Source organism: Syngnathus floridae, chromosome 8 (genome assembly GCF_059516105.1).
Source record: "Syngnathus floridae isolate MCC-2025c chromosome 8, RoL_Sflo_1.0, whole genome shotgun sequence".
Taxonomy (NCBI): Eukaryota; Metazoa; Chordata; class Actinopteri; order Syngnathiformes; family Syngnathidae; genus Syngnathus; species Syngnathus floridae.
The window spans coordinates 2,227,989-2,255,735 of NC_142420.1; the positions used below are offsets into that span (position 1 = coordinate 2,227,989).

At 47.4% G+C, this 27,747-nt stretch overlaps 2 protein-coding genes across 12 annotated transcripts; both read right to left on the reverse strand.

Annotated features, from left to right (window-relative positions):
- Positions 1-158: 158 nt before the first annotated feature.
- map4k4 (mitogen-activated protein kinase kinase kinase kinase 4) lies at positions 159-20,664 on the reverse strand. Of its 11 annotated transcripts, none has more exons than XM_088382055.1 (32): positions 20,367-20,664; positions 20,059-20,124; positions 12,746-12,802; positions 11,582-11,707; positions 11,123-11,233; positions 10,949-11,039; positions 10,577-10,707; positions 10,429-10,483; positions 10,247-10,325; positions 9,989-10,164; positions 9,786-9,858; positions 9,079-9,289; positions 8,799-8,960; positions 8,638-8,724; positions 7,934-8,134; positions 7,456-7,599; positions 6,919-7,146; positions 6,384-6,493; positions 6,085-6,266; positions 5,905-5,984; positions 5,111-5,292; positions 4,768-4,885; positions 3,842-4,150; positions 3,122-3,236; positions 2,811-2,978; positions 2,543-2,686; positions 1,952-2,086; positions 1,772-1,872; positions 1,526-1,675; positions 1,301-1,460; positions 1,084-1,223; positions 159-898 (listed from the first exon to the last, which is right to left on the reverse strand). In XM_088382055.1, exons 1-32 carry the CDS (start codon positions 20,421-20,423, stop codon positions 815-817), a joined length of 4,233 nt encoding a protein of 1,410 aa, XP_088238181.1. In that variant the 5' UTR covers positions 20,424-20,664; the 3' UTR covers positions 159-814. The 11 variants fall into 11 exon arrangements, with proteins under 11 accessions (XP_088238181.1, XP_088238182.1, XP_088238184.1 ...); XM_088382056.1 differs by having other exon boundaries at positions 5,111-5,289; positions 20,367-20,663; XM_088382058.1 differs by lacking the exon at positions 6,919-7,146.
- Positions 20,665-21,083: 419 nt separating this feature from the next.
- lonrf2 (LON peptidase N-terminal domain and ring finger 2) lies at positions 21,084-27,546 on the reverse strand. Its single transcript, XM_088383601.1, has 12 exons — positions 26,180-27,546; positions 24,484-24,602; positions 24,232-24,354; positions 24,003-24,158; positions 23,639-23,852; positions 23,462-23,561; positions 23,266-23,380; positions 23,027-23,148; positions 22,767-22,953; positions 22,560-22,694; positions 22,323-22,472; positions 21,084-22,211 (listed from the first exon to the last, which is right to left on the reverse strand). Exons 1-12 carry the CDS (start codon positions 26,880-26,882, stop codon positions 22,053-22,055), a joined length of 2,283 nt encoding a protein of 760 aa, XP_088239727.1. The 5' UTR covers positions 26,883-27,546; the 3' UTR covers positions 21,084-22,052.
- Positions 27,547-27,747: the final 201 nt, after the last annotated feature.

Sequence of the window (27,747 nt, forward strand, 5' to 3'; positions counted from 1 at the left end):
ATAATAAGCAATGAGAAAGTTACGAAAATAAGTCACAATGTTGGGAAAGAGGATTGTAATGTATTTGTCATCTGGCTCCAACTGCAAAGATGTGGAACAAAAGGTTATTATCATCATCTCATGCTTTATAAACACATCCTCCACAAATATTAATAATATATTTTTTGTACATACACAACTTTATTGACTTCTTTTTTGGTATGCACACATTCTGCGCAGATAGCATGTCGCCCTCTGTGGGTGGAAGCAAGCAAGACAGTGGGGTAAGGGGGTCAATGTGCATTGGAAAATAATCATATTAATATTATTAACAATAAAAACAAATAAAATAAGGTAACACAAAGATTCACGCTCGTGTGTGTGTGAGGATGAAGAAAAATACTTTGTTTTGTCCTTTCTTGCCCTTTGTCCCTGCTTACTTTGCGTATCACCATGACTTCATGATCATCATCACCTTCATCACCATCCATCATCCCAGCCACACGAGAACACTGACACACATTCACGGACTGGTTAAAACTTTTCCGGCGGTTAGAAGACGTTCAAAGTCCAGGAGAAACCACGAGGACGACGATGACGAGCACCAGGAAACTTTTTTTTTTGGGGGTGGGGGGGTGGGGATTTCCTTCTTCCAGAATTCACATTTGACTCCTTCCTCCTGTCACGGAAGGGTATGTGGGTGGAGTCCTCGTCCGCGAGTCCGGTTGCGGTCCAGTGGGGTTTGCGGTTGTCGAGGTGGTCGGCTTCTGAGATCCAGTGTTAGCGAAGGCCAGGCGGAGGAGCAGGAGGAAGAGGAATTAGAGGAGGAAGACCTCTACCAGCTGAGCAGGTTGCTTCGGCCCAGCGTCATGAAGTAGACCTGACTGGAGCCTCCGGACCGCACCGAGGCGAAGAACACCTGAGGCCAAACACGCATGACTTATTAACACAACATGAAAGTACATTTTGGACGTGCCCAGATTCGGTATGGTGACAGGACATTCTTGATGGAGGAACTGGCTCTCATGAATAGTTCTTCCTGGTCCAAGTTTAATGCAGGCGGATGTGGGTGTGGGGTGATTGAAGAACTTTTGCCCCTCTCACCTTGTCATTCCTCTCGCATAGGAACTTGAGTCTCTGGGCCCTCTTGTGCATGAAAACACCGTCTAGGTGGCCCGTTTCCACCGAGCGGATCTCGATGGCTTTCTCGCCCCAGCCCATAATCTGGTTGGAGCGGATGTAGGCTGCAAAAAAAAAAAAAACATCAAGTAACACATTCTGAAAAGGAGTTTTGGAGAATGCAGAAATTCAACAGTCTCACCGACGGAGGTGGGCATCTCCCCCCACTGCAGCACCACATCCTTGGTGATGCGTCCGTAGGTGTTGACGTAAACGCCCTCGTCCTCGTAGCAAACCAGCAGCTCAATGCCGTCCGTATTGGGCAGGATGATGATGGCGTGAGATTGGATGTGCGTTTGGATCTACGCGGAGCAAAGCATCCGTGTCACTCCGCCTCGCTCATCAAGAGGGAGAATTTTATTCTTACGTGAGTCGGCAGGTAGATGTCGTAGACCGCCCCGGAGTCCACGTCCACGGCGTGGAAGCCTGAGCACGAGCCGTAGATCACCTTCAACCTCTGCCCCTCCTCCACTGTCAAGTCCACCAACAGAGGCTTGTGGACCAGCTCGCCAAAAGACTGGAGCACACCGCAATAAATATGTAAAGTTTTTGAAGAATGACCTCCACAAAGCACAACAGTAATAATTTGAGAAGTGTGGAATCAACTTCTCACCTTGAAGGCCATGAACTTGTGGTAAGGTTTAGGCGCCCATGCGTAGACCTCCACAGAGTTCTTCAAGGCCAGAACCAAGAACTTGATCCTCTCGTATTTAACTGCGGGTCACAGTGAAAAGTCAAGAACGGAGAAAAGCGTGGACCTGACCGACACTTGGTTGAGGCTTGTGGGACTGACCGACTTTGTAGTGGACGCAACCTTCCAGGTCGCCCACGGTGGTCCAGCCTTGTTTCTTCTCCACCTCGGGGTCGTTGTGTAGAATCTTGTTCCGCAGCCACGACAAGTAGTAAACGCGCAGCTTGTTCTTCTTACCTGAACAAAAAATAGGACTCATAATTTGATGGTGAAAAAAAAAATGTATTTGTCATTTTGGGAGGAAAAGTTCTAACTTTACCTGGAGGAAAGAAATGTAAACATTTTCAGACCTTTTTTTTTAACTTACAAAAAAACTGCTCGATGGCGAGATTCGTCACACAACAACATCAACAGCTGCGGCTTCGGACACATTTCGACAAAATGTGGCCTATGCCACTCCCAAGCGTGCATTACAACAACATGCGACACACTGGCGACAGTGATGAAAGCTTCCTTGACGTGCACACTTCTCCACCACCGAGCATTTGGGTTCCTTCCATGATGGAAACGCAAGTTACGTGACGCCATCACTGCCAGACGATTATTGACCCAACATCCTAACTGTGTGTTGTCACACCGCACAAAATCCGCACTCGAAGGATGCCAACGAAACATGTTTGTGTGCGTGTGTACCTGATATGGTGACGAGGACATTGAGTCCCTCCAGCACGTCCATTTGCTGGAAACGCCTTCGGTTGATAAGAGGGTAAACTTTGCCCTGACCGCTGCGATCCAAAAGCATCAGCCCGCTCTCGGTGCCCACCAGCAAGTTCACCCCTGAAATGTTACAAAATAGCATGACGTAAAAGGAAATAATATTTTACGATCACCGGAATGAGTTGTAAGAGAAAAAAGTATTTTCTTTTTCTTTGTGTAGTACGACAAAGAGTCATCTTCTCACCCCAGAGCGCCGCGCACAAGATCTCCGAGTTGAACCTCTTCTTGTACTTGCGGATCTCAGGCGTGTCGCTCTGCGGGCGCGTGTTGACCGGGTTGACGTTGACGACGGAGCCTTTGCGCGACGCGTCCGCCCGCAGCGCCTCCGCCAGACGAGCGTCGTTGCCGTAGCCTGAAAAAAGACAAATGATGTGGAAAGCCGTTTTAAATAACACGTTTGAAGCATAAAATAAAGCATAAGAAAATAAGGCAGAATCGATTCGCAATGTGGGAGAACGACAAAAACGATCTTAATTCTGCTGTTTCCAAACTTACCGACGTTGTTGAGGGCGCTGCCCGCCGAGGGCGACACCTGCAGCAGACGCGGGTCGATGAACGGCGTGAACGACGACGACGACTTGTGTTTCTGCATGTTGTTGCTCGATTGACTCTGCAGGGGGCGCGCACGCGCAACCACAAAAAAAAAAAAAAATCATTTCAACATGACAACTTCTTCAGACAATAATAAAGAAAAAAAATGTAAAATGATCAGGCTGCCGGCGCATGCATACACAACACAACGGTTCATTCCAAGGAGTACAAACAAAATGGTGGATTTGGACAAAATGGTGGACACATATTACTTATCCTCTTCCTTCTGTAGACGGTGACAATATTTGGACATCAATTAAATGTTGATTGAAACTCACCACAAATCTGCCCCCCTGTGCCTCATATTGATGGCTATGAGGGATATTGTACAGGAATCAGTTTATTAAGTGCACTTTTGTCCTGGGAATTTATGTCTAATTTTAATCAAATAAAAGGTAAAGAAAAAAAAGATGATTGAACAAAGAGTCCTATTCTAAGAATAAACGGGGGGATGTTACAAGACCAAATATGAATCATTACAGGCGACTCATTCTTGCTAAAGTTGCATATGAACCTTTTCCATGACAATTTGGTTAGCATGACTAAATGCGATTGCATGTTGCTGACGTTACGGCGCAAACACAATCTTATCTGCCCCAACAGTTGGCTAAAGTGGTTCCCTACCTCGATGAGGAGGGCCAGCTTGTCCAGGGGGCTTTGGGGGGAAGCGATGGGACTGGCCAGACCGGAGGAGGAGGACGGGGAGGATGGGGAGGAGGAAGGGGAGGAATGATGGCTCTGCTGGATCAGGTCCGGCAGGAGGTGGATGCGGCCGGCAAAGCCGTTCCGTTCGGCCTGCTGATGATGGTGGTGGTGGGGGTGGGGATGATGGTGGTGTTGGAGGTGATTGTGTTGGTGATGAAGTGGGGTGGGGGTGTGCTGGGCGAGGCCGGGGCTGGATGCCGAGCCGGCGGGCCTCTTTTTGTGCTCGCTCTGGAAGTAGAAAGAGGGGTACACCACTTTGCCGCTACACGCGTTACGGAGCAGCTCGGGGGGAGGGAAGGTGTTAGCTATGCTATGGTGGCTACCCTACAGGCGGGACAAAAGGCCAAGTTAATGTTAAAAAACAAAATAACAATGCAGATTACATTAAATGGTTAGTAACATCCGATCTGGTGAGAAGTCGCCACTTAACGTTACGGGCCTAACCCTGGAAGAGTAAAAGCTGGTGTAAATTACTAGCTAACTACAAGAAGTTTCTTTTTTTAACTATAATGATATTGTTTTTATTTAAACAGGTTAAGGTCATTGAGAACAGTTTCTCATTGTGATTGCCAAACGAGAGGCAATTTAGGGTTCAGTGTCTTGCTCAAGGAAATAAAATAATCCCATAACTGCAACAATAAAGCATGAATAAAAGCTTTGGAATGTAAAATACGTTTTAACGTAGACCAAGACAATTCACACGAGCATGCAAACATGAAGCAGGACACCAGGGGAAGTGCGCAATGAACAAATGTGTAAAAAAAAAAAAAAAAAAAGACCACTCCAAAATTAAACGAGGTGATGCACACATGAAGCATGCGCCGAATGGTTTTGGGCGTGGATACCTGTCGGACTACCAAGGTACTGTCTTTGCATGGCGTGGAGCCCGCGTCGCTTTCGCCCTCATCGTGGACGATCATCGTCTTCACCGATTCTGTCTCGCCGTTACTCAGCCGGGACGACCTGCCCGGGAGGAGGAGACAATAAATAGTAGCGACTAGAAATGCCACACGAGGCGTCATCAATAACGCCCCGAGTAAGTAATAGTGCAATTTTGAGTGACTAATGACAATATGAAAGCACCTAAATCAAAATAGTGTAGTGTCACAAACAAAAAATAGAGGTCTGAGTCCCGCAGTGGTAAATCAGATCTTCTCAGTGCTGGTCTAAAATACGTGGCACACATACACAGCTCGGGAGTCCTCCGGGCCCGAGGTGGACTCCTCGCCGCCTTCCTGGTCCACCTCCTCGTCGTCATCATCATCCGTGGTATCCGAATCGTCGCTGGAAGACGAGTAGTCCGTCACCTTGTTGGGGGGGCGGACGTCGTCCACTGCACGGAGTTCCTTGGCGAGCGCGGTCAGGTCCTGCTGGGTTAGAAAAACAAAACAGAGGTTCATGTTTTAGGATTCGATTAGCAGGAAACAGAAGATGTTAGACAGGAAGCGGGGTTACTCCAAGGCAGGAAGCCAGAAGATGAAGAGGCAGAGCTGTGAGAGGCAAAGTTAACAAGTGATTCCGGACACTGAGAAAAGCGTTAGAAGTTCACACATGGTTAAAATCGGCCAAAAGAACAATGCAGCAAGTTGACAGGCAGAAGACAAACACTTCAAAGTGTCAGGTGGGAGAAGGACATTTCTCAAAGTTGACAAATGGTAAAATATCTACAAGCTGACTTATGGTGATAAAAAAAATATATATATCACTAAAAGTTGGGACTGTAAGAATTTGATCAATTGCAATAAATTCACTAAAATGCTAGAAGAGCAATTTCTACCTTTTGTCAACTTTGAACAAAGGCCAAAGAGCACTAGAAGTTGAAAAATCGCTAGGAATTGCCACATGGTAAAAAAGTTACAGAAGACGAGAGCCAAGCACAGGACAGTCCAACGGGTTTCTTGTTATTAGTGGGGAGGAAAAGAGCGCTGCTCGATCTACGTGTTCTAGCTCTAGGTCAGCTGGTTGGCTAGCCCCTCGCTCACCGCTGGTCTTCCGGGCCTCGGCCTCTCCTCTGTTTTTTTCTCCGGCCTCTGGAGGGGCGAGCCCTCAGATTTGGAGGAGGCTGGTGTGACGGAACGAGGCGCGGAGGGGAAAAAAAAAGTCCATGATGACTTTTTTGGGTCATTTTGTAGCATCAGCACACGTGTGTTGTTAGCACTCACAGCGGGCCCTGAACCTTTCTCCAGAGCCAGCCTGCGAGCTGGAGTTGCTGGACGAGCTGCTGGAGGAACCGGAGCCTGCGCTGGAGCCCGCGCTGGAGCCTCCGCTGCTGCCACTCCCGCTTCCGGAAGACCTGGGAAGCATCTTCTCCACGCGTTCCCACAACAGCCGAGGCTCGGCCGCACTGTACGGCCAGGAGACAACGCACGGTCACAGTTGCTCGCGTACGCTGGAGCACCCTGTGGATTATTTCTAGTCCCTCTGTTGATTTCAGAGTTTTCACAAAGACCTGTTTCGTTACCTGCCGGCGTTGCGGTTGACAGCGGGGCCGGCGTGCGGCGCGTTGCCGTGGCGATGAGGCGAACTTCGCCTCGGCAACACCGGCGAGCGGGACGTCGTCCTGACGGGTACCTTTTTTTGTGACGAAAGCATTTGCCGTTTCATCCTCACATAAATGCCAGAGGAAGCAACAAGATATCCCACTTTCCCTCGTCAAAGCGGCCATGTTTGTAGTCCGCAAATTACGCAAGAAAAGCCGTGCATGAGAAAATTCAGGCCGGTTAGTGGAGCTGCTGCCAACCAGGACAAGTCAAGGAATTTTTTTTTTAACAGTTTTCCATACCCTTTTTAAATGAACGCTTGCTTTTTGATGGAATGTATTCATCTCATGATTATTTATTCAAATCTATTTGTAACAAAATGTAACTATGCATTATCACCCACTGATTTGGTGATTTTCATTTATTTATTTTTCATTTGTATTTACTTCTCTAAAGCAATGTGGAATGCAATTATTAGCCATTCCACGAGTGCGCTTTTATCTGTCCTGTGCTTACCCTGGGTGGTACTTCTGCAGAAGGAGGGGTTACCGCTTGATGGGGTCTAGTCTGAGGGTGGGCTTGCGCGTCAGTGCGTGCGTGCTGTGACGCCAATGATGAGGAGGGTGATGATGAGGATGATGAAGATGGAGGGTGACGGTGAGGCTCGCTGAAGGAGTGCGAGCGACACACGGCGCTAGCGGGCGGCTGCGGCGCAACGCCACCACCGCTTTTAAGGGCCCGCACCTTGACACAAACAAAACATTTGGTGGGAAGAGTAAGCATGCAGAAGCTTCCAGAAAAGTTGTCCTTGGATCTTGTGGGGGGGAGAAAAAAGAAGTTTAGAAAAGCAGCAAATAGGTTAGAAGGAATGGGGTAGCATTGTCGTGGATCCGCAAGCATCCAGAACATCAAGAAGAGGAGCAGAAGCTGAAAGAGCAAAGGTGAGGCTGACAGTTTCAAGTGACAAAAAGCCAAACAAAGGACGGAAACTCTACGACATAGATATTCCAGTGAAGTTGTGTTTTTTTTTTTTTTTTGTTTGTTTTTTGTTACCTGTGCCTCCACAGGTCGGTGCATGGCCTCGGCGTTCCCGTTGGGGTAAGACGACTCGGACCGTGGCGGCACAGGCGGCACAGGCGCTTTGGTCTGCGCCGACTGAGGAGAACCTTGAATGTTCTTCCGGTAGCGCTCGTCAGCCTAGAGAAGATACAAACCGGAAGCATCGGCATCAATTTGAAGGGATCATAAATAATTTGTTAGTCCACCCTCGTCCCAAGAGCACAGATGGTTTATTCCAGCACACCATTAGGATCCAATTTAGAAAGGAGTTGCACTCTAAATACGTATGAGACTTTCCACTACTGTCCAGCACACAAGAAAAAACAAACACGCAATTAGACAAGTCATTAATTAGCCTTGTTAATAGTTAGCATTAGCTCCCACACCAGCAGCAGCACCAGCAGCACAACCCAAGCAAAAAAAAAAAAAAAAAAAAGGAAAGCTTCATCCCGCCGTCACTGAGCATTTTCACCTCTGCGAGCGACTCGGATTCAGTCACCCTTATCTTTTCCGCTTCCGTGTTGTGCTCTGGGTTTTTAAGAGTGCATTTAGGGCTACTGGGGTCCAGGTTCTGTTGGTGCTGCAGGGACAGCAGGTAGGCCTGCTGCTGCTGAAGCTGCTTCTGGAGTTTTTGGGCTTGCCGCTGCTCCTCCAGCTCTCGCCATTTGTACTCCTGAGTGGCAACATCGAGCCAAAGAATGTTCCGCAACATTACAGAGCTGCATGATGGGACACTAACTTTCGCTTCCTTCCCAACCTCCGCGTCACGTAACGACTACATCACGAGCAAGCTCCTCTTAAGTCATCCGACTACGACTAAGACGACTTAAGCTCAGCAACATCTGGAATGAAAAGACGGAGAAGCCTTTCCTGCGGGATGACTGACTTCCTGGTGACATCATCGCCGAGGGGCTCTCAACCAAGTCTGGGAATGCCCTTGCCGACCCCCACCGGTAACGACTCCCCTGATGTCTCCAAAAATATCGAAGCTGACTCGAGAGGAAGTAACTCGTCGTTGTTTTTCTTGTTTCACTGACTCAAAGGTTGCCAAATAGTGAGCATGAATGTTTGAAAAGATTTGTTTTAATTGATCCAGCGAAAGTAAAATGGTGAAAAGAAGTCATCATTTTTCATAAAGTGGACATCAATCAGAAATGTTAATAAAGTGCGACTCACCAGCAGCATGGCCTGCTCGTGTAGCAGCTGCTGCTGCAGGATCTCCAGGTGCCTCTGCTCCTCCTCCAGCTGCCGCCTGATGTACTCCTGCCCACCCACAGGAGGCGCTAGCGTGAGTACGGCGAGGTTAACCGTCAGCCATTTTCCAAGAGTCTTCGTACCTGCTCCCTGTCGGCCCGCCGCTTTTCCTCCTCGGCCCGCCGCCGCTCGTCCTCCTCCTTGCGGCGACGTTCCAACTCGTCGGCTCGCCGTTTGTCGTCCTGCTCGCGCCGCCTTTGCTCGCGCTCCTGCTGACGACGCAGCTCGCGCTCGCGACGTTGTTGCTGTGGGAAATCGAAATTTGTCAAAAACAAATCTGGGCTCCCTCTCGTGGTATGCAGAAAAATGATTGAAATGAAAAAGTAATTTCAAGTTAAAACAAAATCTCGTGCGTTGGCTAACCTCTTCCAGCCGCCGCCGCTGCTCCTTCTGCTGTTCGATGCGCTTCTGCCTCTCGGCCAGCAGCTGGCGCTTGTACTCCTCCTGCTCTCGCATCTGCTGCTCCTGCAGGAGCTGCTGGCGGCGCATGGCCTCCGAGCGCTCCTTGTTCTCCTGCTGCAGACGGATAAAATCCCGACGCAGCGTCGACTCTCCCGGCACGTTGACGATGGAGCTGCAAAGCCACCGCAATGAAGAGAGAACATTTCCAATTCACCGCCAGTTCTAAAACTTTGTCATCGTCAGTAAATTAGGCAAAATCTCCTGGCCAAGTTCATGTGGAAATGGTCGCTTCGCGAAGAATTTTCAAAATATTCTTTGGACCCCTGGAAATCATCAAGAACACAGAAAGTGGATTGACTCGTGATGGCCATAAAGTTTTTAAGTAAAGCTGATTTTTTTTAATTCAAAGAACCCCTGAAAATAGTAAAAATGAACTAAAATACGAAATGATAGACATGTCTACTGAAGTTCACGTTGCTAGGTGAAACTGGCTTGAGGGGCTGCATATTGAAAACATTATTTGAGTTTCGTATTTTATGATGAGTCATCAAATTTGGCCACCACTCTCTCACTTAGACGCTATGACTAAAAACGCAAATGTTTTGCACTGTTCATCTCGCCCGTGCTCAGACAAAAGGTCTAGTAGTTTCAGAGTTAGATCCTCTTACCTCGGCTCTCCTTCTTGCTCTGATGCTTCTTCCTCCTCTTCTTCACTGCCACTATATTCATACTCTGTCTCATCTGCGAAGAACATGCGGGGGTAACAATATTAACACGTTTCAAAATGCCTCTTGGACAACAAACTTTGGACAAAGAGTCTGACCAGTGTTTCTTAGGCTATGTGTATTTCTTTTTTTTAAATTCTTCTCACCCTTCTCGCCTCTTTTCTTTTTGGTGCGGTCGATGTGGTCCTTGAGCTGGATGCGCACTTGCCGCTCGTTGGGCTGGTCCCTGATAAAGGGGTGTTTGAGCAGCTGCTCGGTGGGGGGCCGCTGCGTGTAGTTCTTCACCAGGCAGCCCTCGATGAAGCTGAAGAACTTCTTGGACCTGTGAGCAGAGTCGTCCGGTCACCGTTTCGGTTCATTTCGTTTCGGTTCATTTTCAGTTGAAAGAATGAAAAGAAGGACACCATTTTTTGGACTTGAGTCTTGGAGGAGGATTTCTGGGGATGAGGAAGAGCGCCCTCATGGGATGCATGTCGCACAACGCTGTGGAAAAACACAAGAGAAAATTATACCAAGTTCTTAACTGCTGTCTATCTTGGACAGCTTTTTCCAAAGAGAGAGTGGCTAGCTGCCTTTTATGACTTACGTGGAGCCCCTTCCGCCATCTCGATGGCTGTGATTCCGCAAGACCACAAATCGCTCTGGAGGAAAGAAGAAACAAAAAAAAAAAAAAATCCAGGAAAAATCTAGCAAATTGAAGTTTAGGGCATTCTGTCTGCAGCGGGGGTGCGTACCCGGTAGTCGTAAGTGGCGTCCGGGTTTTCGTCACAAGCAATGACTTCTGGAGCCATCCAATACGGCGTTCCGATGAAGGTATTCCGACGGCCGACCGTTCGGTCCAGCTGAGCGCTAACGCCAAAATCCACTGAGGCGGTGGCAAAGTCAGCCATTGTTAACATGTTAGCATTTGGATAGCATCATTGGTCTTAATACACAAGACTGTAGAAAACACAACATCGACTCATGTTGCTACTATATGTTAGCATAGCAACAGGTGGCGTGTTAGCATGGAACCATCTCAGGTGACACATTGATCACATTAATATTGGAGTTCACTTGGATTGTTGGAAAGCCAGCTGATAACGTATGAAGCCGTTTTTCCATACCCAGCTTGACTTCAGCATTCTCCGTCAGCAGCACATTTTGTCCCTTGATGTCCCGATGGATGACGTGATGGGCATGAAGGTGAGCTAAGCCCTGGAAAAGGACAAATGCCCGATAAAAATGACAAAGAAAACAAACACAGAAGTTTGTGAGAAGGACAGGAAATGTTTCCTGACCCTGAGGATCTCCCTGGAGATGTAAGCGATCCAGTCCTCCTTCAGCGTGTTGCCTTTGGTGTTCTTCACCAGGTCCGTGATGGACCCGGCCCCGCAAAACTCCATCACCAGCTGGAACAGACATGCGGGAAGCCTCGTGAGATGGAGGACACCCGGGAGTGCCGAAAGACGGCGCCAAAGCCGAGACCCATGTGGCAGCGTGTGACAGGGCCGCTTTGATCCCTCAGCTCTGTCATGTTAGGTCCAATTGTGAAACACGCGCATTGACAGTTTAGTGGGAGCCTCGTAAACGAGGTCGCCACTACGACAGCTGGGGAAAGGCAACAAAACACGACGCTACGTTCCTAAGCGAGAGTGAGACCGCTCCAGGAAGTCTGTAAATAAAGTCGTCAATGTCTATAAATAAATGTAACGTGTGGGGGGTTTTAGTTGTTTTGATTCGTAGGGTTAGAAATGTACCCATAGCTGGTCATCGTGTCCAGGCGGACTTTTCTTGATGAAGGCGCCGTAGTAAGTGGCGATGTTGCGGTGGTGCGAGTATTTCTTCAGCATGTTGATCTCCAGCTTGATTTCTTCCTCTTCGTCCTGAGTTTCAGGAAAATATTGGGATCAAACGTCAAAATCACAAGTAAAAATAACAATAATAACTCAACTGAAATGAACAAATCTCCCCAAAAAATGAATGTTTATTTACTAGTCTGTGCAAAGTCATTCATCATCAGAGCTTGGCTACGTCGCCAACTAGTGAGCGGGCATGCAATCTGCACTCTGTCATTTTGGGGGAGAAAAGTGTCTATTTCTATCCTGTCTGTTGTCATGTGAATGACTAAAGTGCATGTTTTGGTGTGCGGGAAGAAACCGCAGCATTCCCCAGCAGGCCAACATTCCGCTTATGTCGTTCATTCTCGTCCGAGGAGTCCTCGACGCCCGACATTGGAGGTCGTCGTTTTATTTTTTGACATCTTTTAACCTCGGCATCCATTTACGTGGTGTGAAGACGCCACGTGACTCGGTTCGTTGAATGAACGGCTAACGTCCAAGGACACCAGACGAGTCAAGTCGTGATGATGTCATCTAGTGTGTGTGCACATCACACACTCAATCATGCCAATGAATGTGGCCTCCATTTGGTTCCGTTTGACTAGAGTGCTCTGCTTCGCCACAGAGCAGAGGTCAAGAATCTTTTTTTATTTCTATTTACTGTGAAAAAAAATAATTGAATGTGATTTTGTGGCGCTTCTCATCAACTTTTCCAAGGAAGTAAAAAGAAAAAAATGACAAGATAAGCACTACTGTCTTGGTGTTGTGTTTTCGCCCTCATGACGACAAAAACAAACGCACCACAGCTGGAAACTGCATACGACCACAAGTGTGTTTTATTCTGACTCTGCGTGCATGCGTGTGTGTCTTCCCGTCCCGTTATAGAAGAGGAAGTGGAATGTGGGTCAGAGCATGCCGATGTGCTCAAAACACACAGCAAAATGAAACTCAGTCAAGTTCAAAAGACAAACGTCTCCCAGGCGCCTTTTATTCCGATGTTCAACATTTTAGCATAGCGTCTCTGTCTAATCAAAAGCATCCGTCGACAATTTATAAATGATTAAAATAAAATATGTGACTCACCTCTGTGACGTCCATGACCTTAATGGCCGCCAGTTGTCCTGTTTTGACATGTCGGCCCTGTGAGAGCAGAAAAAATGTCAACAAAGAGCAAAAAAATAAATAAACAATTAAAAATTATGATAATGAATGTTTTGTCTTTCGATCAGGTTTTGAGGACACCAGAAAAAACATTTTCTTCACAAGGTACGCCAAGGCGGATCAATACGCTTTTCTTTACTTTGTGATCACAAGATGGGAAGACGACGACTTATATCAGGAATCACAAGACAACACAAGCTGGCCCGCAAACGTGTGATTTAGCAAAGCGCTGAAAAACGACAAACACAAGCAGGCCGAAAAGTCATTTAAGTTTCGACAGTGAAGCAAAGAGCAAAAATAACAAATGGAGCAAACTGCCGCTACGTCATTGCGCATACACACGTGGACACATAAAAACACACGCGCCCTCGCCTGGCTTGCCGCCTATTCGGAATAAAGTTAAAGCCAAAACAAACGCAGCGACGCCAATCCTAACTCTTGCGATGGGAAAAAGAAAATCATAGCTTGTTTGAAACGAACGGGCGCTCATGTGGGAACGCACGCCATGTCGCCGTGCGGTGACTTCACAGGCTGTAATAATTATAAAACGCTCCGACTCTTGAGGCATGACATCATCCCCTCTTCTTTCTTTGTTCGCTGGGAACAAGGACGTTCCTTCGGACACGTGCTGGGATGGATGCTCAAGACTTGGCGAGGACACAAATTAGGACAGTTGCTAAATAGGACGCAAAGATGGACGTTCCTACTGACAATTGGACAGAGGTAGTGTTCAGTTCAGCTAGGCCATGTTATGACGGATGTTAGGACGGGCATGGACGGACGGACATGTCGATATGGATGTCAGGCTGATACGTTGGATGGTGAAATACATGGTAGGACAGGGAATGCTAAATGTTGCTATGCTAAGATGGCAACCTGGGTACAAAAGGTGCAAATCGGATTTTCCATCGTGCTCTGCATTTCGAATCAGAGAACATGCCTGATGAAGTGATCGGTACCAAACAGAAAAACAAACAAGGGCGAAAACAAGAGCAAACTTGGAAGTGACTTGCAGTCATAAAAAGGACAGACAGACAGACTGAGTCTGTGTGTAAGCGTTGTCGCCAGGCGGAGAACAAAAAGCGCTCAGTCAGCAGCGTGGCGGCTTGAAAGGGTCACATGGGCAGCTGTCCATGAATTGATTTACTCACAGTGCTTCGCTTCACTTTGCGCTTGCTCAACCAACCGCAACCAATCGTCACTTTACACAAAGTTGCCGACATGCTAACGGCTAAGAATCCACAGTGTTTAGTTCATGCTAGGACGAAGCAAGGAGTTGATTTCTTTTGTTTTGTTCCACTGTAGTTCTTGCCTGTTTGTGTGCATGTACAAGATGTGTATTTAATGCAGATAGGATGAAGACCAGGAAGTGGGGCTGGATGCCAAAGGAAATGCCAGGGCAGTGGTGTCATTTTTTTAAAACAAACACACTCACACACACGCTGGCATCTGAGAGTGTGTGCGACTGAGTGATTTCAGAGGGACAAGGTCTTCTTTATTGAGCCCCCTTTGGGCTTTGAATCATAGACAAGAGGCCAGGTGCAAGCAGCCATGTAAACACAAACACACACACACAAATACAAACACAAGCCCTCACTTCAGAAAGCAATTTGGTAGGAAAATAATAATAATAAGAAGAATAAAATATCTCCACATAAGCTCCCCCTAAAGAAACAAACGAGCCCTTCCTGGGCTGAGGTAATGCAAGAGAAGACGCGCAGCAGGGATGAGGGATTTACTTGGTGTCATAAGATTCCATCGTAGTACGGCGGCGACATTCTGGCCGCGGGTGCAACTTTCCATAACGTAGCGAGCTAGCGGGCTAATTTTAGCGGCGCGGAGTTCTTCTCGCTATCGGAAGCCTGGCTGAGGCTCATTAGCGATGATGGCGGTTGACCGGGATGTTGAGGAGATACGAATCAGGGATAGCGCACTATTAAATCCTGCTAGCCAGTCACAATCGGTGGCCTGGGACAAGGATACATGTCGGGATGGAGGCTAATAGCAGCCAGCTAATTGAATGCAACACAAAAGGGGAAGTGAAAGGAGATGCTATCACAACTTTTCGGGGACAACAAGTTAGTCCCCAACCCAGTTTAATTTAGCAACATTGATATAGCGAGAGCGACAAAAAAAGTCTCAAAAAGCCATGTCAGAACTATTGCTTTGTCAAAACAGCAGAAATTAGGGTGTGATTGGATTTATGGTGACAAACTGACAGCAGGATTTTGCCACTGCTGTTTTCCCCACAAGGGGGGCTTGTGTGGGCTAATACGTTTCAATGTAGTTTTGGAGATTTGCCCCTCCCTCCCTCCCCAGTCTCAGAATCCCCTTCCCCCATGCGGCAGAAAGAAGCAAGCGACATTTGACTAATCCACGGACGGTGGAATCTGCTTAAAGTCAACAGCGCCAATCTCAATTAAGAGGGGAGGTGCGACGTCAAGCTAGGCGGCTAACTCAATTAGATCGTTAGCATCTGTGAATGAGTCGCCTCAAGACCTTCATTTAATTGTTTCTAAATGATGTTTAGTGAAGACTATATTGCCTTGGATGTTTGTAAAAATATTATTTTCGACCAAGCGCCTTATCACATTTTCCTACATCCCGCTAATGCTAACAGATGGATCATTATCCGTGTGTGTGCGAGTGCAGTCAGCCATGTCGTCATGTCGGACGTCTCTGCTTTGGATGGCACGTGTGAGCACTGGAGCAAGTCCGCGTGGTCAGGCGTGTCTGCGTTGTGTCAGGGAGGCCGCTGGCCTACTTTGGGCAGCTGGATTTTTACAAGTAAAACTCGGTCTGGAAGGTGCCGTAACAACGTTTTGCTAAAACGTATGTTACTCCCTGATAACATGAAAAGTCCAAGAGAAACGATTCAGCCTTTAATAAACTGAATTCAAAACTCTTAGGTCATAGTTTGAAGGGCTCGGTCGGCCAAGGTGTTTGTCTCTCTGCTTGAATGTCGCCCGTAAATATCAACGACGCCAGCTTTGTGGTCGGTGTTGTTGCTACGGTAACGCTTGGTTTCACAAACGTTTGGCTTTGAATAACAAAAAAGGACTTTTGTTTGGCCTGAACAAAAAAACACGTATTTGGCAGTAACACGTACATTTGGGGTCATTGAGGACATTCTACTTTAATGTTGAGTGTCTTTGATTGCTGTTTAACATTTCGTTTGATATGAAAGATTTTCGACGGGAAGCAGCTGGCAGACAGATGCCAACGCGCACACAGGAAGTCGGCGGTCGCCGACCATCGTTTACATTGAGGCTAAATACATCCTATAGTCACTCAGCATAGCGGGCGGGGCCAGAGGCAGACCGCCCGGAACGTTCCACGAGAGCACTTTCATCGCATTCCTTCAAAAAGGCCCGCGGGGGTAATAAGGGGGTTCGAGGGGGGTAAATACAGGGTCAAGTGACGGCGAGAAGGAAGGGTGAGGCGCGTGTAATTAACATGGTGGAAATGCTAAAAAGCTGGGGAGGATCGAATAACGGGGAGGGGGGGGGGGGGGGGGGGGGTTGGTCAACACACTGAAAAGATCTACTATTAGTTCTTGTTCGCTGTTGCTTGTCCCAAAATAGTGACAGTTAGTGTCACTTTTATACAGCGTCAGCTACTTTGCAGAATATGACCACAACTTTCGCAACACATCCACATTCTGTCAGTCAATTTCTTCCGGCCTTGGAGGCAATGACAGCATGTGCATTTGATGGCGTCGCCGCCCCTCCCGCAACATACTGACCCACAATTCCGCCGTGCCACCCTATGCTAAAAATAGACAAGGTCTTAACCTACAGCGAGAGGGGAAGGGGACGAGGCTAAATGCTGAAAGCTTAAAAGTAAACACCAGCATGGAGGTTGGTGGGAATTTTTCCCACCGCAATAAAAGCACACGGCAAAAAGAACGATTTTGGGAATGAGAATAATGAATTGAATATCAAGCAAAGAAGGAAATTAATGATCAAAAGTTCATGCTATTTGTATGAAAAAAGTCTTATATCACAGTTCCAAAATAACAAATAAACCTGAATGATGCAGTCATTTTGCAGTGTATTTGTGTGAAAGGGGCTCATCACACCTAAATATTAACAATGCCTCAATTTTGCGGTCTTGGTGGGCGTTCGTTGGAGGAGTAGGGCCACGCGTTGCCACGGCAACCGAAAGACTCTCGCCTGAAGTTTCTTCAGCATGACAGCCCAGACCTGGCGGGAAGCCGGCAGAGTCTGCCCGGTGACAGGAGGAGGGCTTGTGCTCTCACAATCTCTGCTCCAATGGGAAGACCGCATCCCGGTCAGCTGCTCTGGGGGGCTGAGCACCGGGGGCCAATAGCATGGCAGGATTGGCGGTCATGTGACTGACCAGGACCAGCCCAGTCAAAGTGGATGAAAACAAACGCGAACAATAATGAGGTCGCCCGTTGCACAACACAAATGAGCTATACGGTGGTAAAGTGGGACCGTACGTTGCCATGGCAACCAGGGAAAAAAAGTGTGCATACGTTATAAGCTATATATAGCTGTGAACGCACCTAGCCTTACTAAAATTAGCACTCCAGCGACAAAATATGTTCGTAAAAGTGCTAGTATTTATACTATGAAGTTAAAAGAAGGGCTGATGAAGAAGTGTTAGCCTGGTTCGCTAGTCCGCGTAGATACAAAGATATTTCACTAGTGCATCTTGCATCGCTAATGTTAAAACTCAAGATACATATTATGCTTCACGAAATAGCGATCCATCATTCATATTAACAAAATGGCTGGCTATAGTTGCTAAAAACTGGCAAGGCTAGCTTGTTTGCCATTTGGCGTATTAGCGAATTACAAACATGGCTACCTCTATACCTAACATGCTAGCTGTGCACAGACCCTTCAAAACATTTGGATACCGTACGCTGAGAGTCCAGTTTACTGAAGGCCAAGAAAATACGACTAACTAGCATCGGCATAATCAATGTGTTGCTAGCATTAGCCTAGCTTTCACAAACAATACATGGTAAACAGCTCCATGAAATGATGAGTGGCAGATGGCCTCCGTACAGTTCCTCACACACATAATACAACAGCTCAGACAGATGAACAACTGTCACTAAGGAGTTGGACTAGACGTAGCATGAGGCCTTGGGGTTGGGTGGGGGTCTGTAATAAGCCCTGATGGGTGTTATTCGTAGAGTGGGGGGGGAGGCCGTGGTTAAGCGCCCAACAGTCCCACTCACAGCTCAGACAGGATCCTACTCCTCCAGACGTCTTAACAACACACAACTAGCCAACTTTTACCCAACTCACACCATTACCCGTTACTGAGCTGAAATTTTGGCCAACAGAAACTCGTCCGCCGTTTGGTCGCCAAGTAGCAGACCTGCAAAAATGTTTTGGAAAGACAGGCGGGGCGTTGACGAGAGCTAATGGCTAAGCTAATATTTATCCACTCGGTCAGCGAAAACATTAACCATGTAGATTCTATGCAGAGTCCACTTCCTGTTTGATGCAATACAGTTGAAAGGTCACGGAAGATAAGAGCAGAAAAAGGTTGTTGTGGTGGTGGCGGCTTCACTTCCTTTGTGAGAAAAGGTCACAACAGACGCCACCGACGGCCCACTTTGAATAGCCGGAACGTCTGAGAGCAAGCCTGGCGCGAGTCCAGGTAACTACACTGTTTTGTTGATTTTCCCACACAACTAATAACTATTATTATACTGTCCGGTAGGTATATACTGTATCTAATGGCATGCTTCACATTTTCTAAAACATCCTAAGACTAATTTATCAAAATTTAATATGGGACACTATGTCACCATGCGATATCCTGTCTTTGCTGTATTATGTGTGAAAGGAGCAGATGGTGCTTCGATTTTACGGCTGTGATGTTATTTCTCAGGTTTTTTTTTGTATCTTTGCGTGAATGGGTAGCATTAAAAATCCGTTTTGTTAAAATTTATAGCAGGGAGCTGTGCTGCTGGGTGAAAGCTTACAATATCCCTGCCATTGCTGGGTTTTGTGTGAAAGACAATTTTGCTCCGTGTGGAGGGAGTAACATTCTTATAAATAATTTGAGTATTAAGTTTCCATGAGTAGCCAATACATTGCTGAAGTTAGCATTAGCATTCTTTCATTTGCTTTTTTGTTTGTCATTAAACAGCAGCATGTTGACAACTTTCTCAGTGTTGCTACTTCCTCGCAAGCATGTCATAAAAATTTACTTTTTCTATTTAGTGTGGGATAAAAGTCAAACTATGTTAAACGGGTTGCTCGGCGAGTTACGGGGGGGTGGGGGGATTCCCAGACCACCCGCCGGGTGTGCATTAAAAACTACCCAATGGTTCTCTGGAAATAAGACCGCATTTTTTTTAGACTGGTGTTATTACTTCGATGACGTGTTACTTTTCTGTATAATTTCCACTTCTGCTTCCCCTCATATTTATTTTTCCGATATTTTCCCCATCCTGTCACGTTTCTGAGTTTCTGGGTCAGATGAGTGCAAAGAGGCGAGAAAAAGAAAGGAAAAAAAAAAACATTGTGTGACTCACGGAATCCTGAGGATCTCAACTCAAAACATCAGAGATTTGTTTTTCTTCCATTTTGTCAATTAAATGTTTTCAAATGAGAAAGGTTTTTATGTAATTCTCAATGAAATGACTCATTTTAGTATTTTGGTGGTAAGGTACTACTTTGAAGTGAGTTGAGAAGCTTATTTTGACAAGGGCAGTGGTTTGTCACCAGCTTACAGGGAAGTGAGGTGAGGAATTCCACTTAGACAAAAGTAGTTCTTTGCTGCCATTTTATAGCATCTTGGTGTCAGGGAACTATGTTGTCATGAGTTCACCAAAGTAAAGTGGCATAAACTTTTTTTTTTGGAGGGGGGGGGGTCAATCACTCGCTACAGGCGACCACCAAGATATTGATTTACATATTAAGTGTGAAAACAACTACGATACATCACGATATTAAAGTCCCAAGAAAGGGGAGGGGGGGCGTCGTACACCAGTGTATCGACACAGTATCGCAATGACCGTAGGCGCACCGACAAAGGGGCGGGTCTACATCCATCACGGAGCACTGAGGCATTCAGGGGCACTGTGGCGAGGACAAACGCACAAACACCGCCCATGCAAATGGCGCTGTGTAGCCTGTCAAGGGGATGGAATCTCTTAAATCAGTGCAAATGGAGGTCGTGCACGCCATATCTAACCGGGGCGTGGATGAGACACACACACACACTCATACACACACACTAACCTTGTATACTTGTCCATAGGTGCCATTTCCTACTACTTCCACCAGCTCAAAAATCCCAGCAGGATCCTATGGGACGAAACAAGCGCGCCCAGTGCTGAGTTAACGGAGCTGTAATTGAGCAAAGGGTGTGTTTGATGCCAAGGCCGGCGGCGCCCGTTCGGACTTGGCCTCACACACACACAAACACACATATAGCGGCGGGGATTAGACAAAGAAGAGGAGCTACAACCTCGTCAATAAACATCGTTTCATTATTTTATTTAAATTGTATTCACGGGATTAAAGGTGTTCTTAATCCTCCCACTTACCCGCAGGGATGCCAGGTCGATATCCACCAGGCTTTTGGCCGGAGAGTCGTTCGCCATTTTTAAAACGAGGAGGGAAAAAAACAGGCGAATATAGGCGAAATGGCGGTTTTTTAAATGTCCTTCAAGCCGACGGAGAATGGTTCATCGCCAATTCTTGTTCTCGTGGCGTTAAATCCTCGCCATACGCGGCTCTCTCAATGACTCCGGTCCGTCCCCGCTACATACCGACTGAGACTGAGAGCCCAGAGTGGAATCCGCGCTGAACATCTCTCTCTCCGGCCGCATCCCCTTGATCAGCCCGCCCCCTCTTGCTTCCCTCATCCAGAGAGAACCCGGATGTTGGATAACAGACACAGACAGACAGATAGAAAAACTTGGAACCTCGCACATCATTATCACCTTAAGTGAGACAACACTGACCCCATGTGGCCACTTGATGCAAGTGTTCTGAGTGAAGGAAAGTTTTCGTGACGCCACTAAATGTAGTGTTTCTGAGGAAGAGACCCACAAAAGAATTAGAGTAACCCAAACCCCTTTTTTTTTTAGTATCTTGATGACATGTCTGAAAAAGCAGAGTCAGCGGAGTTTTTTTTTTCATTTGCAGGGATCCTTTAAAGACCAACTACCTAATTTGTAGAATGTATACTGTCAGCTGTTTGCAAACTTGATGAAGAATCACCTAAAAATGTATGAGACTTTGAAAAAAAACCATGAATGTTGATTTGGTTTCATTTATTTGCAATAAAAAATAAGTACAAGATCTCCCTTTACAAATAATTGCAGGGTAATGCAGCATGTTGAGAATCTCGCCCATGAAAGAGACAGGGAGGAGATCACAAACATTTGGAAGGACAGAAGAAGAAAAAGCACATCTACGGTACATTTAGCCTTTTTCACCAGAACATTCTCTCTAGTCATTTAAAACCACACTTGCTTTTATTTTTTTAGCTTCAAATAACCAACAATTTTTATTTCCAGGCATCACTCAAACAGCAAGCGAGTGCAAAGTGACACGTTTGTAAGTGTTCTCGAGTTTCAAAAATAATCATGAATAAATGCTGCTACCAACACATTCAGGAAGTCTTTTGCAAACGCTTCAGCCACACGCGCTCAGTATGTAAATGTACCACGCACACGCAAAGATGTGGAAAAAGGCCTCCGTGTTACATGAACACTGACAACTCACATTCAAGCATCAACAGTAGAACTGCAACACCAGAGATGAGCGGAAGGGGGTGCCAAAACGCATGACCCGCCACCGCTGGAGAAAAACAAGAGCAAGCGCTGATATGTGATGTGCCAAGCAAGGACGATTATGTACATTCCGAGTTTTATTTTTTTTGTCTGTACAGTTGCAATAAAAGAGTGCTTATTTTATATAGCGATAGAGTTGTTCAGTAAATGGACTGATACCGTGTGCTAGCTAGTTCCCCAGGCTAGTTTGCAGCCTAAACGGCCAGTAGCAGAAGACAAAGCCACGTAAGGACTATTTGGAACTGAAAAGAATATTTATATGGCGTATAGTTACAGCATGAAACAGAAGAAGCTGCGGCGGTGGCGGCACATTGGCAAACGGGATTTGGATGACAATAACACGCAAATGACATTTAGAAAGAAAAAAAAAAGTGACTCGATTGACTGGGTTGTGCACAAATATTGCGGAGGCTCCGTTGCGGCCGCCCGTCCTCATCGCGGCCTCTTGCGCATGACGAAGATGAGGACCTTTCGGATGGCCAGCAGCCGGTCCTTCAAAACGCTCATGGACAGGATGGTGAGCTGGGCCCGGTTCTCCAGCGGAAGAACGGCCAGAAGCCACCAGCACCACGCCGGGCCGCTGCCGTTCGACTACGCAAAGACACGAAACGAAAAAATTCAAACCACAACAAAAACAGGAGCCTCTTAAAGTAAAACAAAAATTTAGGATAGCTATTGTCAGTGCCGTGCTGGCGTTCTCACCTGGGGGTCCGGGACTTTGCCGGGCAGGTGTCCAAAGTGACTGACGATCTGCGTTTTCATGTCGTCTTTGAGCGACGTGAACCAGCTGTTGGCCAGCTCGTAGACGGCGTCGTGCAACTTCAGCAGTTCGCCCAGCTCCTCACCTTCCACCTGCGATGAAACGCACCACATTCAAATTCCAATCAAACTTTTTTTTTTTTTTTTGAGAGGGGGGTGATCGTTGAGACGCAGCCCCACCTTTTTGTCTTCAAGGTACTCAATTTTGGCAGTGTGGTAGCCGTCTCTCTGGCCGTGACTTAAGACTTTAAAGCGAGACACCCCGATGGTCTCAACCACCGAGCGTCCGTCGGGGAAAAACTTCACATCTTGAACCTGAAGAGACAACAAACTCGTTGAGATTACTTTGGAACACCAGGGATCGATATTAGCGGAGGTGGGACCCACCTCCAGCATGCATCCGTAGTCGGCGAAGCCTTTGAGCTCGTCGGCGATGCACATGCCAAACTGCTTGGTGCCCGTCTCCATGGAGCGGCGGATCATCAGGCGGTAGCGCGGCTCAAACACGTGCAGCGGACACGGGATGGTGGGGAAGGCCATGGTGCACACGAAGATGGGCACTTCCTGGTTCAGGCTAGAGTGGGAGCAATTGGGGCAAATTGAGCGGTCGCAGTAAGAGGCGCACATCTCCAGCGGGTGAAACTCACTTGGAGAGCTCCTTCATCTCCTCCTCGTGGATCTTCTTCCTCTCCGCTAACTCGCTGGCCAGGTAGCGCTGCAGCACCTCCTCCATCAGCAGCGTCTTGTTGTAGCCTCGGGTGGACAAAAACTGCCGGGGCGAGGTACGACAATGTTTTCGATAAGGCATACAGACAAAGTACTCGTGATAGTTAGCTCTCCTAAATTTTGTGCGGCGAAGCTGAATTTGAAAAAGACGGCTCATTACCTCAGACAGGTTCTCTTTGCACAAAGGGCAGTTGGGGTTGTGGTCCAGGCAGCGCTCCAAACACTTGAGGCAGAAGGTGTGTCCGCAGGGCGTGGCCACCGGCTCGTAGAACAGCCTGGAAGACGACCGCCGTGACGTTTAGCGACGTGCGCATGTCAATTTCTCCTCTGCGCCATGAAGCTGTCAAGTCCCTCACCTCATACAGAGTGAGCACTCCATGTCGCTGCTGTCCAACAAGTGGCTGGGAACCACTCTGCCCCCGCATACCGGCGCCGACTTGACATCGCTGGAGTCGTCTGCGTAAGTGGGCGGCCATTTTAAAACCTGGAGCTCGCCTTCCAGACATCTCAATGCATTTTTGTGCTGTCCCTACCACGCTTGAACAGCTTGGAGGGAGGGCTGAAGAAGCCGTCGTCACTAGGCTTCCTCTTAAGGCCAGCGGTTGGCGTCGGTACGGAGGCCAGGATGTCAGCCAGGCTCTTGCTGCTGGTGCCGCTGCCATCGTCTGCCGGCGCTGCGCTCGACTCCCACGGTCTGGAAGACGATTCGTCCGGCGAGGTGCTTTTTGTCACACTCAAGTCAGAGTCCTGGACAGAAAAAGAAATAATCAGTACGAAGGATGGATTCGCAGTTTTGAATCAATAACAGAGACATGCAAGAACTGATAAATGTGGATTTTTTGGCCAGAAATGTATCAATCTATCTTGTCAAAATTATTTTCTGCTCTTTTTTTGCACCTTTGATGATGAAGTGGGCTTCTGTGCAAGGGGCCTGAGGGTTCTCAGCAGTGCGGGGGGCTTGATGGGGCGTGAGGCCACCCCACCTTGGAGGGGGTGCAGGGGCGTGGGCATATCTTGCTTCTCAAACACGGAGGAGAAAAGCTCAGCCAGGATCTGCATTTGGGGAAAAAAAACAACGTTTGTACGGCTGCTGGCGGACAAAAAGATGGCGCGACACCGGGATTACCTTCTGAGCCTCCAGTCTGACTTTGGTCCATTTGGGTTTGAGCGCCACACACAGGAAGTACTCCTGCAGGGCCTCGTCGTTGCGCAATGCTTTGCTGAGTGCGGTGGCCTTCAGGTAGTGAGCCTACAGGTGCAAAGACAAACCAATGAGATAGTAAGATCTTGTTGTGTTGCATATGAAGCTGAAAAAAAAAAAAAGTCAAGCTCTCATGTCCAGAATAGCACGACTGGATTTTGCCACAGTCCTTCTCACCTTTGGCCAGAGAGGTTTGATCCGGCACAAGCTGCTGGCGTCCTGCACCGCCTGACTGGCGTTGTTCATCTCCAGGTGCAGTTCAGCCCGCTGGCACAGTAGGCGGCCTGAAGATGGCGCTGCACACACAAACACGCGAGTCGGGTCAAGTGGAAGGCAGAAGTAGGCCAGTTGGCGCATGTAACGTGACATGAGGAGGCCTCACGTGGATGGTGTGTGTGTGTGTGGGGGGGGGGGATAAAGCAAATTTGAGGGCAAACAAACGAAAGTTTTTGGAGTCTTGTCATTGGGATTTAAAATCAAATGAGGTTCCTGCGAAGCACAGAAGAGCTTCCCGAAATCCTCAAAATGGAGCCTGCCCTTTGGCGAATGTGTGCGGCTGGCATGCGGCGCGAGTAAAACGACAGCAGGCGTCTCATATGTTGCTGCAATCGTCGCCAACGCCAGCCTGACTGCTTCCTTCCCAGTCACCACCGAGGAGCAAGGCAAACAAACAGTCGATCCGTGTCGTAAACAGACGCGTGCCCATTTGGCCACGTCGTACGGTTTCAGTCATTTTGAAAGTCCGGCATGACGGGAACGGCTGCTGAACTCACTGAAGGTGATGTTTTTTTGAAATCTGAAAACGTTCTTCTGTGGCGCAAACAAGAACAAAACGTCCAAAGAATTTGCATGACACCACAATCCTTTTGTGTATTTTTGAAGATGATGTCAACTTTTACAGTCCAAATCACATCCGTCCAGTGGGACCAGAACATCCAGTGTTTTCTATTCTGCCTGGACAAAGGGAACTCGAGCCAGCCCACGTGTGACTCATGCCGTGCATCATGCATTGGTTATATATCATCTTCAGATGCGTGACCTGAATGTTACCCAACGTGCCAGCAATTATGAAACATTTACATATGAGGGGTCCAGTTACGCAGAATCGTCTGGCTGTGTATTTAATAAGTGATAATAAACTATCATTGTGATGCATGTATTGTACTAAGTTAATGTGTCACTTTTAGAAAAACATTTTTTTTTTTTACAGACTTCCTTTTGGCTTGTATTTACTGTCGCTATTTTGGCCATCACGTGAAGCACTCTCTTTGAGAAATGCTGATGAATAATACTTTATGAATCTATGTTTTAACCTCGTTAAGTGCTATACATACAGAAATTTCCATTCATCGATTTGAGAATACATTAATTTGGAAGGCGTATGTTTTTCCTACAAAATCGGCTGACTGTTTGGAAAAGCTTGCAATAGAATAATGTCACATAACACGATTTTGTATTTAAGATGTGCATCACATTATATTGTAATAAAAGAATCACCAATAAAACCTATTATTTAAGGAAATATTTTTGGTCACTAGTAATGTAAATATTAAATAGAATTGGCATTTGAACACAGTCATACGTCTGTTATGGAATTTAAGTAACGTTTCAACATGCAATGTTTTTCCTGACTTTTTATATTAATTGAGATGCATTTTATGAATGAGAACCTCTTGATAAACTATCAATAAAGTCGATTTAATGTGTGCTTGTTAGGTAATAATGGGGGGGGGGGGGCAGTCATATAACACGTCCCGTGTGGACAAAGCTCACACTAGCGCCACCAGCTGGTGACACCCTGAATTGAGCTGGTTGAAAGTAGGTCACTTGTTGCAAATAATGAAACATTTAAAAAGTTTGGCTTTTCCCTTACCCATTGCCACCGCCTCGTCGTATTTCTGCAGGGCCTCCGTCAGGTTCCGGTTTTGCCAGAGCACCTCGCCGTCGATCCACAGCCCGCGTGCTCGGCTCTCGGTGGCGAAGAGTTTCTCAAGCAGGCCGCCGAGCACCACGTCCAGCCGGCGGCCGTTCGGCAGGCCGTCCTTGCGGGCCAGGGCTCGCTTGCAGAGCATACAGTCCGTTACGGAGTCGGGCTCCAGGCAGCGCCTGCAGAAGGTGTGTCCGCACTCCACTGTGGAAGGTTCGTGGAGCAGGCATCGGCACAAACCGCACGAGAACAAGTCCAGGGGGTCGTCCTCAACGCTTCCCCCATCAGCGTCTTCGTCCTCATCCCTGCCAGCAGTGCTCCGGAGGCCCGGCTCCTTCTCTCGGAGGCTCCGAGCAATGCTCTCCACCAGAAGTGGCAGCTCCTCCGGCCGCAGCTTTCCCAAGCTGGCCGCCACGCAGTACGAGTCCAGCGCCTCGGAAATTCGCCCGGCGCGCACCAACGAATCGGCCTTGCGTAGGCACAAGCCCCGGTCGGGTTGTTGGAGATCGGCCAGCTGCGAGCTGTAGATCTCGGCGGCCAAGTTGAAATCTCCGGCGCGAATGGCCTCCCCTGCCACTTCCAGCATCTCGGGGCAGATGCCCAGGGCAGACGGGTGCGTGAGCGGGTGCAGCGGCATCTCGATCTCCATGATTAATATAAAAAAATAAAGACTATTTACCTATTTTCAATTAATAAAAAAACCTACGCGTTATAGGACTAATCGCATCTTCACGATGTCCAACCGAACACCCGAATATGGTCGTGTACTTGCCATTGGAAGTGAATTCGGATTCATGCTGGTTTCAACACCAAATTCTTACGTCCCCATTTTCTCAACGAGTAAAAGAAGCCGGGGGAGGTTTAGCGAATAAGAAGCTTAAAATAATATCCGCCTAACGCAGCAGCGTCAGGAAAAAAACGAAGTCAAGTTAGACAATAACTTATCGTGGGGTACCGTTAAAAATATTTACATTTAAATGTAACCCCGGTTGTTGTTGTTGTTAATACAAGAGCCATGTTAGCAACATGCTAACAGCGAGCAAATGTCAACCGAGCAGCTCCAATCCCACTCGCACGCGACGTCCACGAACAAATCCCAAGTCTCGAACGTCAACGCGACTCGAAAGTTATCAAGACGTCGTCCTCAACTGGAAAAGCAAAACTAAACAAAATGGCTAAAAGTCGCTGTTTTTCCGGTCGACTGCCCACGGATAAGTTAGCCCAGCCCAGACTGCTTTCGACGTCGACCCAGACGAGAAGAAGCTGACTGCTAGTTTGCTTCTCCCAGCAATTTGCCATGGTCCCATTCGCCTAAATGAACCACGTGACGCGAAAGTAGCTCCCTCATTGGCCGGCTGCACGTCTCACTTATATAACGTGCTTGTGTTATTGTATAACACAGCTCTCGCCACTATATGAATATCACGATTACCCATACGTGCATACATTATTTATAGATATGTATCACACATCATATTCACGCGAGGGCATTAACGTTTCATCATAGGAAATGA

Bases quoted from the DNA above. Each gene is read 5' to 3' on its own strand.
- lonrf2 (XM_088383601.1), bottom strand. From the start codon at position 26,882: ATGGAGATCGAGATGCCGCTGCACCCGCTCACGCACCCGTCTGCCCTG. The intron at 24,159-24,231 runs GTAATCCCGGTG...CCCCAAATGCAG, and splicing joins TCAGACTGGAGGCTCAGAAG to ATCCTGGCTGAGCTTTTCTC. The intron at 22,212-22,322 runs GTGAGAACGCCA...GTCTTTGCGTAG, and splicing joins GCAAAGTCCCGGACCCCCAG to TCGAACGGCAGCGGCCCGGC.
- map4k4 (XM_088382055.1), bottom strand. From the start codon at position 20,423: ATGGCGAACGACTCTCCGGCCAAAAGCCTGGTGGATATCGACCTGGCA. The intron at 10,484-10,576 runs GTACGCACCCCC...TCTTTCCTCCAG, and splicing joins ACGCCACTTACGACTACCGG to AGCGATTTGTGGTCTTGCGG. The intron at 1,224-1,300 runs GTGAGACTGTTG...TTTTTTTTGCAG, and splicing joins GGAGATGCCCACCTCCGTCG to CCTACATCCGCTCCAACCAG.